The sequence below is a fragment of the Netta rufina genome (assembly GCF_964035555.1).
Source record: "Netta rufina genome assembly, chromosome: 2".
Classification (NCBI taxonomy): Eukaryota; Metazoa; Chordata; class Aves; order Anseriformes; family Anatidae; genus Netta; species Netta rufina.
Window position 1 is genome coordinate 145,733,724 of NC_140124.1, and position 17,271 is coordinate 145,750,994.

General features: G+C 42.1%; 1 protein-coding gene across 1 annotated transcript in view; it reads left to right on the forward strand.

The window, feature by feature from the left end:
* Positions 1–17,271, forward strand: part of DEPTOR (DEP domain containing MTOR interacting protein) — a 74,946-nt gene that overhangs the window by 28,284 nt on the left and 29,391 nt on the right. The window contains exons 3-4 of the mRNA XM_084282195.1: positions 1,748–1,871; positions 8,345–8,523. Coding sequence (XP_084138321.1) covers positions 1,748–1,871; positions 8,345–8,523 — 303 coding nt within the window. The remainder of the gene's footprint in view (positions 1–1,747; positions 1,872–8,344; positions 8,524–17,271) is intronic.

Consider the following 17,271-nt stretch of genomic DNA (forward strand, 5'->3'; position numbering starts at 1 on the left):
AGGCGCTGTCTGCTGCTCCCCCTTCCCTGCTCTCCTCTTCATAGCCCTGTCCTCCTCTTTCAGCTGAAAATCCCATTTGAAAAATAAGCCAGCAAAAAAAAAAAAAAAAAAAAAAAAGGTTGTCTTTCTTGCAGGGATTTGTTCTCCAGCTCTGTTCCTCGCACCAGCTGCACAAACATTTGTGCTGCTACAGCTGCAAGAAAGTTAGATGTCCGACTGTGCCCTGATTAATTTTCTCCTAAACTCATTGTCTGTTTGAGACCTGTTCCATTTAGCGTCTTGAATAACAATTCACACTTATGAAAAGGAGGCTACCAAATCAGTGGTAGCATTTAGTTGCCTTTTAGTGTACAAAGAGGCTGGAAAGCACAAAAACAAAGAAGATTCAAGTCCTTTATTTGAAGTATCATTGCCTATTTCAAAAGCACTAAATGTACAATTTGTTTCTTTTTTAATAGGAAATAAAGCAGCTGCTAACAGATGACTGTTGACTTTATGCAAGGGTCATTGTGTGTGCAGGGATACTGCTGCTATCAGCAGTGCATTCACAACACCTTAATTAACGGAAGAAATGCACATTCTGAACGGGTGCCTCTTCTACAGCTTCTGCTTGGGTATTAAATTAAAATTCTGGGTTGTTATGGAAACTGGGACTCACGGTAGATAGTTAAAGAATAAAGTAATTACAGGGTATTCAAATCTGACTACTTAATCCTCTATTGAGAAAATGTCAGTGAAGAGTTGCATGGATGCCTGAGTGACTTAATTTAATTGAGCAATAGATATTTTATTTCTGAGTGCTTGTTTAAAACTTTAACAACCTTTAAATGTTTTCTACCTCAGAATCCAACAGCACACTGTAACTTTCATACAAATTATATACGTGTGTGTGCGTATCTATTACACATAAAGCAGGTGTCTATTGAAAATTTTCATGCATTATGCTTGAAGTTAATGAAATCGTTAGTGAAGTGAGAGAGGGCAAAGTCAGGTAGGTTTAATCGGGTTCTGCAGGGAGCCCAGAGCATCCATTCAATACCAGCATCAAGTGCAAGCAGTACTAGCTCCTGCTGTACGTGAGCCCATGTGGGTGGGCTGACAGCTCTGCTACAGCCCATTGTTTGGGGTTGCTTTCCCATTAATTTATGCCCTTGCTGCAGCTCTCTTCTGCCATTTGTAGGAACCTGTCATCAGCTGGTCTCTTATAAATTCTTATTTATTTTTTTTCAGTGTGCTCCTGTTGTACCTCCTATTTGCTAGCTGGCATGGCAGAGAGATTGAGACAATTTTAAGTGGGCAGAAGCCTTTGATTTTGACTGTTCCTGCAGTGAGACTCAGCTTTCCTACAGCATTGTTTAAATGATACAAGTAACATTAGGTTTGCCAATTGAAAGTTTGCCAATCCTTAAATCACTGGTTGCTCTGCACTGGTATCTTTTTAAACAAACTGTTTACATCAAAAGGTTTTCCAGGTATCTAACAGAAGGATGCTTTTTTTGCTATTCCTAGAAATAGTCATGAAACTGATGAACACCAGTCCCTCTCAGCTAGAAATTTTGTTACCTGTCTGAAAGTTTTCTACAGTCTTTTATCATTTATTAGAACTGTGTGTGGCTGTATGCTAAGAAATACAGGAGGCTAGGCTCCACTCATGCTTGCTTTGTAGTTCACCGGTGATACCTGCTAAATGGATTCTCAGCCCTTTAGCATCCCTATGAAGATTTTTTTTTTTCACTTTACATTTCAGTTTGTGACGAGCATAAAGAATTCAAGGATGTCAAACTCTTCTACCGCTTCAGAAAAGATGATGGGACATTTCCGCTGGATAATGAGGTGAAGGTGTTCATGAGAGGACAAAGGCTCTATGAAAAGTACGTTGCATTCAGCATCCATCATCTGTCAATAATAGTACCATGGGAGGCAAATGATACTTGTTCATCCATTTGAATAGTCAGAGACTTTCAAATCAAGCAGTAATGGGCCTGCATAATCCTGTGTCTTGACTTTGTAACCCTTCTCTCTTTCCCATTTCCCTTGTTCTTTCCTACCATGTTGACTTGTAGCATTTTGGGCTGAGGCCAACTGTAGGAGGTTCAACGAGGGTAAGTGCTGGTCCTGAACTTGGGGTACAACAACCCCAAGCAGTGCTACAGGGTGGAAAGCTGCCCAGCAGAAAGAAACCTGGGGGTATTGGTCGATAGCCAGCTGAATATGAGCCAGCAGTGTGCTCAGGTGGCCAGGAAGGCCAACAGCATCCTGACTTATATCAGAAATACTTTGGCCAACAGGACCAGGGAAGTGATTGTCCTCTTGTACTCGGCTCTGGTGAGGCCGCACTTCGAGTACTGTGTTCAGTTTTGGGTCCCTCACTACAGGAAGGACATCGAGGTGCTCAAGAGAGTCCAGAGAAGGGCAATGAAGATGGTGAAGGTTCTAGACAACAAATCTTATGAGGAACATCTCGGGAAGCTGGGGTCTTTTAGCTTAGAGAAAGAGAGGTTCAGGGGAGACCTTATTACACTCGACAATGACCTTTAGGGAGGCTATAGGGAGATGGGGATCAGTCTCTTCTCCCAAGCACTAAGTGATAGGATGAGGAAATGGCCTTAAGTTGCACCAGGGGAGGTTTAGGTTGGATATTAGGATTTTTTTTTTCACTGAAATGGTTGTGGAGCATTGGAACGGGCTGCCCAGGGAAATAGTTGAGTCACCATTCCTGGAGGTGTTCAAATGTAGATGTAGTGGTTAGTGACATGGTTTAATGGTGGACTTGGCAGTGCTAGGTTTAAAGGTAGGTAAAGATGATCTTAGAGGTCTTTTCCAACCTAAATGATTCTGTGTTTCTATGATTCTATGGCTTTGTTTAAAACAAAATTGCATTTGTTATGTTACGTTGTCTGTGGTTTGTAAACACATCCTGTGTGAGAACCCAATGTAAATTTTAGTCCTTTCACTCTATTTTATAAAAAAGAGCCACAGCCGGATGATTGGTCATCTAAAATTGTAATCTCAAGACCCAAAACCTTAGTACATCAAAATGTACTGAACAAGTGGCTACATATTTCTTGTAACTCCATCTCTACAGCTTCACCAGGACTTATGATTTTAAATAATGAGTGAAATTAATCTTCACTGTTCCAGTCTGCAAAGCTTCTGCATCAGAGAGCTTATACTAAAAGCAGTTGCAAAAATAAACCCCAGCCAAGAACATCTAATTAAGATTTGAAATTAATGATTGTGCTGAGATACTGAATATCCCACTGGATTACTTCCGTCAAATAACTAGGCAGCTTAACCGTACTTCCCGATCTATAATTAATGACATTTTATTCAGGATGTAGGGATTGTAACGTGGCACTTTCAAGCAGAGTGAACAAAATGCATGTTGGCTTGTGCTGCAAAGTAACACAAAAGTTGTGGTGTGTTATTTACCAAAAAGCTTCAAGTATTGCTCTGGGCTCAATCCTGCCCACACTCCCTCTTGGTGAGAGACGTTGAGTCCTCTGGCTGGAGTCATTTAGTTTCCCTCCTGTGATAAATCAGCAACTGCACAGAGGAAGATGTTAAGCTGAAGGCTAAAAACACAGTCATGACCCCCCGTTGAACAGCCCCTTATTGCTGGTGTGTCCCAGGGTTTTCCCGAAATGCTGTGCCATTGCCTATCCCTTTTGCTTCCCCTGCACAAGAGGGCAGATGCAAAAGATCAGCAAAACAAGGGAAGGCTGCCAACTGCTCTGCTCAGTGCTGCCAGGGGACGGGGTGTGTTGTTGGAAGCGCCTTTGGAACAACTCGCCAGCTCTACAGCTTTCCCCAAACCAGGGTTGTGGTGTCTTCACTTGAACTCTGTACCAGGTGTCAGGACAAAGCCAGGTTAAAAAGCTGGTGATAAATGCAGTCTTCAAGGTTAGGAGGCTTCAAAGGGCAATTTGCTGAAGCAGCAGTTAATCTGAAATATAAAAAATACAACTGTAAATGCCACTCCTTTTGTTGCACCTGCCGTGTAAAATTTAGGGTCACAGAATCACAGCATGGTTCGGGTTGGAAGGGACCTTAAAGATCACCCAGTTCCACCCCCCTGCCATGGGCAGGGACACCTCCCACTAAATCAGGTTGCTCATTTCTGTGGCTGTGACTAATTAAAGTAAAAATAAATCGGGTAAAACACGAGAAAATATGCCACTGGGCAAAATCCTTCACTGGATACACTGGGAAAGATAGTTGGACTGCCCATCTCTGAAATCTCCTGTGCTTTATGAAGCAGAGCATTTGCTCCTTTAGTCTCTAACACAGACTGCCCTCAGGCATAGCCCATGCTATAGGAAGTTGATTGGTGTGTCTAGACTGCAAACTTGTTTTCAGTTTTTAGCTTCTGTGAGCAAAATCATTTTTTTTTTTTTCTTGGTGAGGCTGATAACAGTCTCCTGCGTGAAATGAGCCATGGTAGGAAGAGCTCTGTCTGCCAGCGTGTCTGCTTCCATCCCCATTTCTCTGCTCGGAGAACCGTCCCCAAACCAAGCTCTAGTGTCCAGTTCGCCCTACACTACACCAGCAGAATGGTGTTTATAAAGGGAAAGGAGTTAATACCCAAAGCAGCACCTATATCTAAATATAACTCATCCTCATGAGGTGGTTGCTCCTAGGCAACGTATCTAACGGGTTCAGAAACTTTTAGAACCAGCCCCAAGTGCTAAATATAGTGTAGCTTAAAAATACATGGCATTTCAAAACCGGTCTGTGACAGTCAAAGCTAGTAAAAATTCTCCATGCATCATTGGAAATATTTTGTATTCACAGGAGATAAGACTGCATACCTTGGCTGTTTGGGTTTACTTGTTTTCAGTCTTAAGCTTTTTAGGTGTAGCTGGTCTTCACTAGGATTTGCTTGTTTAAGACATGCATTGTAATACTATTTCCTGCCCTTCCCCGCCCATCACATCAGGGCTGCAGTACGGTTACATTCAGGAGCTGGAGTAGTTTGTCCTTGCCAAACACTGCAGACATTATCCAACACCTTTCATGCAGATTTTTACCCTTGATGGGTAAAAGGAGCAAAATGATTCAGGAGGCTCAGCAGCCTGCTACATGGACAGAGGAGGGGATGCAGTAGGCAAGTTTCCAGCATTCAGACAGCAGAGAGGGGTAGGTGCCCATGGGCCATCAGGACTGTCCCCAAGCTGAGGAGCAACCTTTCCCTGTCCCCCTTCTGCATGACCACAGGGCTCCTTGTACCCTGTACTCTCCTCCCTGTGGCACTACCTCCCTCACCTATCATGAATGTCTTTGGTGGTTGAACATGCCTGATTAGCAGATTTAAAATCAGTCTCTGTCTCCTCCCTTTATTTGCACTGAAAATCATCAATCAGCTCAGATACCCTGCACATCAGTGCAAACTTTGGTAATCCTTCCTGTGAACGTGCTTTGAGTTTCAGGTTTATAACTAGAGATGAAACCTGATGGATTCCCTACTTCTTTAATTCATCCTGAAAGTTCTGGAACAGTTCACTAGACCCAGGGATGGTATCAGTTTTCATACTCTGCAGGACTGACCAAAGAGATTGGATAAGATAAGCATGTTTCCTGTTCAACAAAACCCTCCCTGCAAGTCTGACATAAATCCAACACAGACCTTTCATAGTTGGGTTTCTTTTTTTCTTTTCTTTTTTTTTTTTTTTTTTTTTTTTTTAAATTCAAGTTGTGCAGGCACCATATTTTTATTATGTTTGCAGTTCTCATAGGTTTAGGTCAGGTGTGCAGGATTGTTGTGTTTCTGGTGCAGTCAGTTTTAGGAGCTACGAGTCATCTCATGACATTGACTTCAACTTCAACTTTCAATTAGATTTCACAGTGAAAAGTGTGATTTTCTGGTTTTAATTTCAGGAAATCATTCAGATAATTTTGAGACTGCTTCCTTTGAACCACTTTCATTTTACCTCAGCAGTGGTTAATTTCAATTAATCCTTTGGTGCAGTTATTTAGATAAAACAAAGTAAAAAAAAAAAATCTTCTGAAATGTTTTGTGTTTGGCTAAATACGTTCCTTTGATGTGGGATAACACAAGTTGTAGCAAATAACAGGTTTTGACATTAATGGTCTCGTGTTTTTTGAAACACACAGAAAATGGAAGAGTGAGAGGCAGTTTCCAATTTTGGCTAATGACAGGCCAGGTTTTGGCTGGTGGAAATTGGTACACTTTTGTTGACAGCAGCGGCGTTACAGTGATTTACTTCAGTTAGCAGTGGATTGCTGTTTCTGGGTTTGTAAAACTGTCAATTTGCTGTGTGTGTTTGTTCACAAGTCCAAATCCTTTGCAGTGCTATTCTGGGCACATGCAGAAGGGTGTGAAATGTCAAGCTGAGTGTTTTTCCACTTGATATTTTTCCAGATTTCTTTTGTGGCTGTAGAAATGTAATGATTAGCATCACTTTTTCAAGGACCTCTCTATCTGGTGCTTCAGTGAGCTGGTCAACTAATTATAAGCTCATCAAAGAACAATTAACACAATCCTCAGGATTTTTTATTTGGTGCCCGCAGAGCCTGGGTAACCAGTTCTGGGTAACCATGCAGCAGATGGTATAAAAGACACGAGTTCTTGGTTTGCTTTTTATTTCTTAAGGGGAAAAAGCTTGGTGAACGAGAGACATATAAAGGTGGTCTCTTGGAGCTCTCTCCAAATCAGATGCGGTTAATGTGGGACAGAGAGCTAAACCTTCATGCACACGTAGGGAAATCAAAATATGAAAAAGCATAAAACCTTTGCAAGAGTTCTGGAGCCAGTATCTTGTCCCCCATGATACACGTTCTTGCTTTTGGCCCCATCCCTGAATTCAGCTAATTTTGACTTTCTTCATCCTTACTCAGCTCAGAGGTGTTGGTAATGGCACACCAACATGGACAGGAGCAGTTCGTTATAGCTGCCACTCAGCTGCAGCCGTGGCAGAGCAGCCTTTGACTGGTTTGATGATCTGCTGCCTGGAGTCAGATCCAGTCAGCCCTGGCTTCTGGTTAGCTCTCATTAAAGTCACTGGAATAAATCCTTCAGGTGAAATAACAAGGAGCAGGTCCCGTCAAACCTCTTCACTGGAATTTCAAATGAAACTTCTGTGTTCTCTATTGCTGATGCCCGACTTCAGAATTCAGAAGCCCCCAAAGGAGGTGATGTTATATATTTATTGCACTTTCCATGATCTCCATCAATTCTGGACATACTGGCAGTTTAAGAAAGAGATCACCTTTGTATGGGTTTATTTGAAATTCAATTTTCTGACAAGAAGGGGAAAGATTCAGAGCTTTTGGAATTTTTATGTTGTGGTCCAGTTGTGCCTTTAATTTCCCAATAGCTGCTGAGGCAGGAGACTTACAGTCTTAAAGGGAAAAAACTCAAACAAGCCATTCTTCAACTGTTATTCTGAAAATCTTACCTTTAGCCTATAGTAAATAATTATGAATAATAATGAAATTAATGAATAAAGAGGCTGTGTTTCTCAGTCTCCCAACAAAAAAGTGCAGTTCTGTATTAAAAAAGAGTGGTTCTCATTTCTTCTCCTCCAAAATGTCAACGTCATTCTTGCATTAACAAAATACTGAGGCTTTTTTTGTTTCCTTTTGTTTTTATATTGCATCATTTGTTTAGGCTCCTTGAATGGAGAAGAATTTTCCTAGTGTTTTTAAGTTGCACATCTGCCAATTGTGCAGAGATTTGGAGACACCTCCGAATGTTCTTAACTCTTGTGTCAGGGCAAACTGAGATAGAGATGATCTCCAATGTCAAAATGTGTCCAGGTGTACGATTTCACTGGCTGCAGCTGCATCACGGAGTGGTGGGAGCCAAATATTTACCCACCATCCAGACCACAGAACTGCCTTTTTTTCCTTCCCCTTGAATTTTTCTGCAGCTGTTTTAAACCTTACAGGGAGAGTTTTCAAAACCATCTAAATGACTTGGGGGCATAGTCCTGCTGACTGTAAAAATTAATTAGGAATTTTTGAACACACTAACTATAACCTGGCGCTTTTAGGCTGATTTTATTTTAAGGTCAATTATACATTAACTTTTAGGGAAGCTAAATAACTAAATATGGGAAATGCAAAGCTAAAAAACCTTGTTTTCTTTTAGGGAACAGGAGAAAGCTTTAACTTCATACAGGTATATAAAGCTTACATTTATTGACTGAGCTGCTGTAATTCCCATAGTAAGTTTAGATTGATAGCTTGAGAGAAGATTTAATAAGTTAGGTTCACATCTGTTTGCTTGGTATCAGTGAGACTTGCCAGAACAGATGTAGAGTTGTTTTTTTGAAGCATCATTTTCCCTATATATATATATTTTTTTTTTTTTCCCTACCAGGTTGATGAGTTCTGAAAATACTCTTCTGCAAGCCAGGGAAGAGGAAGGAGTCAAGTATGAGCGGACCTTTGTGGCATCAGAGTTCATTGACTGGCTCATCCAGGAAGGAGAGGCCACGACAAGGACCGAAGCTGAGCAGCTTGGCCGCAGACTTTTGGAGCATGGGATTATACAGCATGGTGAGACACTTACTGCTGGGTAGCAACAGATATGCTTTTTGTGGTGCCTTCTTCAGGTAAAGTTATGTTGTCTTTCTAGGCATTGTATGTCCACATTCTTGATAACTTTAGGTAGGAGTTGTTTGACAAAAGGGTGGCTTTTTCAAAACTTGTCTGAGTTCTGAAAATTCTGCCTCACATAGAGACAAAAACTAGAATTTGGGATTGTATAATGACTGTGTAAGGATATGGATGAAAAACAACGTTCTTATGTTTGGGGTAATTAACTTGTAGAACTTTTTATCAGCAGTAATTATAATTGAGGTAAATAGCTTTGTAAGGATCAGATAGGGCTTAGAAGCACAAATAAGCTACATTCTCTGAGGAAAAATGGCACCTTCTGTGTATCTTCCTACTCGTATCTCAAGAAGATACAGTATTTGAGGACAGGAGCAGAGCACAATCTGATGTCAGAAAACAAGCTTCCCTCCTGGTCCTGTTGTGTAATCACTCTGGTATGTTTGGGTAAGAAGGAGGGTATTGCTTTCAGCTCAAGTGTTGTGGTGTTGCTCCTGGAGGTTTGACTCCTCTGAGGCAGGAATCTGACACTTTGTCATGGCCCAGCTCTCTGTGGCTGCACCTTCACTAAGAAGATCCCTGTATTAAGGGTGGAGGAGACAGTTTTTTCTCTCTGTGGCCCCAAGAGTGCCAAAATGAACACCCCTGCATTAAAACCCACATTAAAACATAAAAATTCATGTGCTGACATCATCTATTCTCAGTGCAGGTTGAACTTCTTTGGCTGGGCGTTTTCCATCACAAAGGCAGCAGCAGCACCTGTAAGCGTGACAAACGAGGTGCTTGAAGGTGGCAGAACCTACTGGCAGAAGCTGCTGGCAGTGTTGCTCAATGCAAGCAGGAAAGTAATCAGATCCTTGTGATCAGAGTGTTGTCAAATCAACACTAATTCTGACAGAGAACAACATTCACAGTATTAACAGGCTGTTAATCTACAAGGTGCTAGATTGACTCTCTTGCTTGTTGCTTTGTGAGATAACCCAGTCTTTAGGAATAGAGAAAAAATTGGGGGCATAGTGACCTGCATGGTTCCTCCATGGTTGTGATCATGCTCGCATTATGTTTAGTTTCCACTCACTAGGAGCTACTTCTGAATGTTTGCAGTAATCAGCTTCCAGTTCTATAATTACCCCTGTGCTTCCTATGATTTATAGGGTGCCAACTGCTTGGGGCTTGACGAAGGGAAGATATTCCACTCCTCCTCTTTATAGCAGCAGTGATCTAATTCCTATTTTTACCTGAGCATCTTTTGTGTACTATACACATGGTAAATTTCCCTTTAAAAAAAAAAAAGAAAAAAAAAAAGACAGGTTTATGCTGATGTTGGCATTTTTGCAGAGAAGATAGTCACAACTTAATACATGGTGTGAAGCTGGATTTACTTTTCTATTGAAATCTCTGCAAAGCTAAGAAAGTCAGGTTTGATCATTGCAGATCAAACATTGTTCTCATTAAACTATGGCAAATGATCAGCAGTGCCATTGTCAGGGAAGTCGTTTTGCCCCTGTCAAGCAGGGTTTCTGGAAGTGTTCCTGAGCAATGCTGTCCCTGCTTACCATTTGGGGTTGCTCTGGCCAGTTTTATCCCCTGCCCATCCTCTTTGGATGTCAGCATCACATGCAAAACACTCTGTTAGATCTGAAACTCATGAAGTGACCACAAAAAGGGATTCTGAGAACTGACTGCTGAGTGAAGTGGCCTTTTCTCTGAGGTACCATCATCTTCCTCATTCTGCTTTTATATGGGCAGAGGCAGATCAGTGGGACCCGCTGGGGAAGCTGGAAGTACAATAAAACTGAATAATGTCCCTGACATTTATCTCTGCCAGTGAACATGCTTCGTGCACGCTTCTGAACAGATTTCATTCTCCTCTGGATTGCACAGAAGCAATTTGTCTAGGTGGCATTAGGAATACTGGAGACGGAGCAAGCTGAATTAACACAGCTGGTGAGGGATTCACCTGAGCATCTGGCTACGATCTGTGCGTTTTGAAGGTTTATACAATGTCACCTTCCTCTAACAGGCGACCTTGAAATGAGACTTTCCAGTACCAAACTGGGGATGTAAGCCATAAAATAGCAGGAGTAGCGTTCTCTTGTTCTCCCTCTCACTGAATCCTAGGTCCAATTACCAGAATAAAAGTGGTATTTTTGATCTCTTAGTACAGCAAGTCCATTTCCCCATACTATGTTCCCTTTGTTGTGCATTGCATCAGCAGTACCAAAATGTTACTTGACACTAATTGGCATCCTTGTTGGCAGAACCAGCAGAAAGGCTCTCGACCGAACAGGCATGGAGAATGAAACATTTCATTCTCCATGAAAGGCAATCTTTTGCTAGCAGTATTGTTTGATATGCACAATGTGGAATAAAATAAACCTTGCTCTACTATTCTTATTAAGTATTTATTGCCTTACCTAATGCAATAGAAAGTAATAGAAATAGTTGTATCAAGTTGCCAGTCTCAGTAGTAATTTTCCAGCCACAACCGAATTGCGCGATTTATTTTTACTGATACTGACTTTCATTTCAATTACTCAGAAAAGTTATATTTTGCAGCTGAGGTACTGTATTCAAAACAGTTTCCTGTCACATTTGTCTTCACTTTAATTGGTCAGACACAAACCAGGTTTCACACAGGAAACAAACACTGATGCTAATTTTAAAAAGGAAAACATTGGTTTAAGAGGAATTGTGTAAATGCTGTAAAAACATCAAAGGTTTCAGTTTAAAAATAATCCTCCTGATCTCTTCGGGCATGTATAACTATGCATATTTCCCCTGCCATAAATGAAAATGATGAAATGTGCTTAAGTTCTGAATTGCTTCCTTCAGAAATTCCACGGGCGCATACAAACCATAACCCACAAACCGCTGTTCTCACAAACAGGAGCCAGATGTCCTTTCCTAGGGGCTGGTGCCCCCAGGTACCGTGGAATAAAACCATTATAGGTAGCAGTGTATTGTGCACTGCGCATTTCTTCATGGCTTGCATTGGCAGGGTAATTGCCAGTAGTTATTATTCTACATTGTGAACGCTGATGGGCTTTGCCAGAATATAGGAATGATGACTGTGGGAGGAATTATAAACAGGGCTATGTGCATTCAAGAACAGCAAGGACAAAAGGGGCACGGAACACGTTTCTCAGCTGTGTGAAAGCCCATTTCTAGTACAGTGAGGTACACAGAGCTTTGTAGAATTAACAGGTAAGAATTTCCTCCATGGAGACCGGATCTTTCCTAGTTTTTCTTCCTAGGGAAAGAGTGGGACAGATTAACTACTGTGGTCAAAATTCACATGCAGCAAGAGGTGAAGAAAGCTGTCTGCCAGCACTGGGGTAGATCAGACCAAAGTGAGGGTGGGCTAGGGGTAGACAGAGGACAGCATGAGCAGCCACACACAGGCACAGCCCTTGCTCAGTCTGGAAATCAGAGATACCGAGATATCCAAGGAGGAATGAGAGTATGCACAGGGCTCTTTCTGGCATCGTTTTTGGCACATGCTAGTTGGTTATGGCATCTCCTGCAGCACCTACCCTGCACCTACAGCCCCAGCAGCAGAGAACCACTGACACATTAAGTCCTCTCATCCTCCTTCCAGGACTGTCTGGGTACAGAATCTGGGGGATGAAAACACATCTGCACGTCTTGCAGAAAAGTTTAAGGTCTGGAAAATCGAGGGATAAACACTTCCCATTTTAAAAATCTGGTTAATACCAGTAAGAGTAACTTATCCATTCTCAGCATCTTCTCAAGATGAGCATTTGCATTTCCTCTGTGGCAGCCACCACACATTTTGAAATCCTTTTCAGCATTTTGTGGTGTGCAGATACAGAGTGCTTGTCCTGCAGGGCACGCAGCGCAGTGTGTGCCTGCGAGAGGTGCGTGGCGGAGCAGCAGCAGTCGTCCTCTTGTGCCAAGTCACATTCTGTCTCTTTCACTGTTGCTATTTTCCAAGCTACTTCTTGCTCTTGAGCACATGTGCTTTGTGTTATTTCCTCTCCGACATGCTGGATCTGACATCTGCCCAGCACCTTCCCCAGACAGAGATTGCAGCACGATTCAGCGAGGGGTGCTTCACATCGCTGCCCGCTGCTCCCCACCTGCTGCATGAGTCAACAGCGGCTCCAGATGAAGCTTCCTAGCCCTAGACCAGCAGAGGAACATCTGTGATGGGTGTCGAAAATGACATGGACTTTGTTTTCCTGAATGACTGAGGGGTGGGAAAATCTCTCTGGCAAGTGACTGGCTAGCAGATACCTTGCTTGAAACATCTGATTAGTGCTAGGATTTTATAATGATAGAAAACATGTGTTAGGATGTCCCTGACATGATCTGTGTCCTTCCTCCTTCCCCTCTACCCAAACCTCCAGTTACAATATCTTTCAGCTTAAAAAAGTTTAATTGAGCTAATTGCTCTTGGCTAGACCTGGTGAGCCCAAGGCATGCGCATGTTCTGCTCAGCACAGAAGCAGGTGCTTGCCACCTCTCAAGCATCAATCCTTTATCAGCACAACTCCACTGTGCAAATTACTTCCAGAGATGAAAACAAACATTTTGTAGTGACTTAATGAGAACAGTAAATATTGACACATGCTATCTCCCTGTCTCTGCAGAGAAGTCTTAAAACATGTACTTAACTTTCCCTCTTCTCTGCAAAGACTGCATACCTGTATGAAGCAGAATTGCCCTGAACAGGATGATCACTGCATTTAATTTTAAACGAGACATACGATGCAGTTGAAAGTTCTTTAGATTGTGGAATTAGATTAGATATCTAACGATGTATTTATTTCTTTTGCTTTTATTGAAAAGTGTTCCTTTCTCACCTAAAATTTCTGTAAATTGTAATGAGGTGTTAAATTTACTTTATATACTCAATTCCTTATGATTAGTTGACATTTCTTCTTTCACGAGTGAAAATTTGCCATTTATGTGAAATATTGACTTCTTCCTTAATTTGAGATATCTCTTTGGAAACCCTTTTCTTGGAAACACTAACTTTGGTGAGCAATTTACAAGGGCCATTGAAGCATCCCCCTAAATCCTTGACTGAAGTGGTCATAGATTTCCTCCTCCAAAGTTAACACACAGATTTTTATATCATTTATATTGTTAATATAAAAATAACCTGGAGCATATCAGCTGTTGGAGATATTGAAGTATTCATTCTGTATAGTCCAAAAAGCATTCAGTCTATATAGTCCTATAGGCCATTCTATAGTACTAAAAACTGTAAAAGATTTTACTTTTACAGGTGGTGCCTTGATTTATGTCAGTAAAACACAAGCCTCTAGTTAGTCTTCAAAGTCCTCCAGCATAACTTTGTTTCTATTATTAACCAGGTTCCTCCTGCGATGATGCCAGGCAGTGTCACTGAGGTTTTTTTGTGTGTGGCAGTCTTTCCATGGTAGTCCCCATGAATATGGACAGCAACCTCACCTACAGTAATTCAGCTGCTTATGCTAAACCTGCAGACAACTTTGCATGTTTTTCATGATTTCACCTCAGTAGAAAAGTAAGAGAGCAAGAAATTTACACAAGACTGTATAATATTTCAGCTTCCTATTCTGTCAGCTCTTCATCGTGCTCTCCTTGTAATTGTCTTTGTCTAAAGCAGGAATTTATTTATTTTATTTATTTACTTATTTTGGAAAGAGCCACACATGTCTATACATTAGGGAAATAACACATGAACATGCCTTTTCATATTAACTACCGAATTCTATTTTTCTGTCAGAGAATGGGTTTCAGTTTTTAACAGCTGCAACATAAAAAAGATACCCAGATGGGCCTTTTCATCTTCTGCTTCCCTTGCCACAGACTGTACTTTCCATACTTTATTTGGAAGCAGAGAAAAGCAGTTGGCTGTGTTCTGTAAACTTGCTAAATTAAAGATGATAAATCCTCATATACAAACTGAAAAGGCTGCTGAAATGAGTGTGATTCAACACTGGCTTTTCATTCTAGAATAAGGAGTGTGTATTTGAAAATAGACTGCAAATAGATTGCAAACCTACTGGAAAGACAAAGTGTATTTAGAAACATTTTTCTGCATACCTATTTTAAGGCAGTGAAAATGAAATGCTAATGCACTGAGCAGAACACACTGCTTTAATAGGAGCAGGAGACTCGGTGTATTTCATTTCCCGAGGAACTTTTGACACCTGTGTATTGTGATCTTTATGCTTTGAAGGCAGAATAAAAGTTGTCTAGACTGTTTTTTCACTACACGAATATACTGCATTTCATTGCAATAGCTCAGGAGGCACGGTTCTCTCTATCCCAGTGTTTTCCTGGACACTTGTCACTTGTAGGACATGCTGACTGGCTTTGCCCTTTGCTGGGATGAGCTGGAACAGCTCTCTGGATTTCGTATTTCAGTGTCAGGATCTGCCTTACAGTTTTATACAAGAAGCTCAGTGGAAACTGGAGCAGTTCAAACTTAAATCCATTGTCTGCTCCGAGCAAACTCCTCGTAATCCAAATGTGAAAACAATCCCACATAGTACAGCTGCTGTGCCAAGAGTTTAAAATGCAGGGTGAGTGCATTCACAGGTGGGCTTATCTGCGGTCTACGCAGCACATACACATTCATAAAAGGTGGAAATGCAAGTGTCATGTTTATATGGTGCAAGGAGGCAGAGATGGAAGGCTCTCTGCTCACTGGGCATTGTAGTCCCTCTGCCTTGAAGGGAGGGAGCCCCAAGCAGGTGGAATTCATCAATGTGTAAAAGGAAACTAATTTGAATAGGTGCCATTATGAAAATGCATTTGCAGAAGCCAGATTAGCTTTAGAAAAACAGGAAGCCTTTGAGAGGAGTGGGAAAAGCATTGTCCAGTGCAGATTAAAGTGTCATTTATTCTTCCTAGGCTGCACGTGTGCTGGTGAAGGGCAGGAGAGCAGGAGTGGTGGGGCAGGAGTGGTAGTGCTGTGTGACCGGGGTGGCAGCGCTGAGCGGGGGCGAGGACATGCTGAAAGCGAGAAGCTCTGCAGGACGAGCAGCTCACCTTCTCCTCCAAGCCCACAGGCTTGTCCAAGCCCCACGTGAGCCAAAGTGGCCGCGCACTTCCACTGCTTTTCTGGCAAGAGGCAGAAACCAAGCTGGCAAACGGCCCGAGGTGCTGATCTCCTCAGTGCAGCAAGCTGTGTGCTATCCATGCAGAGAAGTTCTTTTTTTTTTTTTTTTTTTTTTTTTTTTTTTTTTTTTTAAGGAACTGTTGTTTTGCAGTGTTTTTTTTTTTTATTATTATTTTTTATTTTTTATTGTTTTTATTTCCTTCCCTTCTAAACACCAGTTCTGCTTAGGAGAGGGGAGTGAGGTAGCAAAGGCCGCGGGGCTGGAGCTGAGGCCATGCCAGGAGGAGCGGCAGAGCCCTACCGGCCTGGCCATGCCCTCCCTCAGGGCAACCAGCAGCCCCCGTCCCTCCCCACAGCTGGTCTGAGGGCTTCACATAGCACTGAAGGTGTTTCTCATCACCCTCCACTTGTTTTCAGTACAATGTCAACTCTTTTGAGGTAAATTTCTGTCACTTCAGAGGTCAAAACTGGTATGGTCTTCTGAGACGTGCTATGGGAAGGGGCAGACCTCTGCAGCCAGTAGTGGGGAAGGTCCAGAAGGGACCCGCAGCTTCGGGCTGGGCTTAACTCTATTTTGACAGAGCAAAGTACCTCAGTATGAAGATATAGTCTACTTAAGGATAAACTGGGATCGCTGTCTTACACTGAAGGGCTTGGAAATGTGCTGTGTGCTGCTGGGAAGGGTTCAGTGCTGCTTGGGTCTTCAAGTAGGAAAAGACCTGACAGCAGCACTGAGAATTCTGTGTACTTTGCTAATGCTTTTCTAACCTCACCTCTTAACCCCAGCACACGCACACACTTACCCAAACAAACAAGCACACACTTGATCTTGTCTTCTGCTGTCTTCAGGAGAACTGCTCATCGGCTCCTCAGGGAACTTCTGTCTCCTTCGCACCGCTCCCTGACACAAAGCAGCCATGCCATAGATAACCACGGGCTCGGCGAATGCTGGCTTCATGTTTCTGGGGACATGCAGATCAGCTGGGGTACATCACTGCCCAGTGTCTGCGGGGATCTGTAGCATTCGGCTGGTAGAAAACACTAATTACCACGCTGGAGATGTGCACAGATTATCAGCCCTAAAAATCACGGGGAACTGAGGTTGTGGGAGGGATTTGGGGAAAGAGCCAGTTATGAAAATGGCTCGATTTTTAAGGCATGAGTCACACCATTTATTAAAATAGGCTTTTGTACTTTCTAAAGCCTCCTCAGTTGCATGAAATCAATGTAAAGCTAATATTTTTATCTCTGCTGTGCATCAGTCTCCTTGCAGAAGAAAAGGCTGTTTGAGCCCTGTGCAGTTCCCAGGATTTTATGGCAGAATCGGAAGCTGAAAGAAGATTTGCGTGGACATTGCAGTTTATATTTCATACATTTGGACAGAAACTGTGAAGCAGCCAGGCGCAAGAACTGCCAAAGCTGCAACATTAGGTGTTCACAGTCTGGGAAATGCCAAAATAAATAGACCGAGTTTTCTCTTCTTAACAGTAAAGCAAATATGGAATGATCATCTAAAAGCTTTGCTGACGAAAAAGCTTTGCTGACGAAGTTTTCAAACTCTATGGATAAATGAGACAGTAAACAAATAATTGGACTGTATAAATTAACCT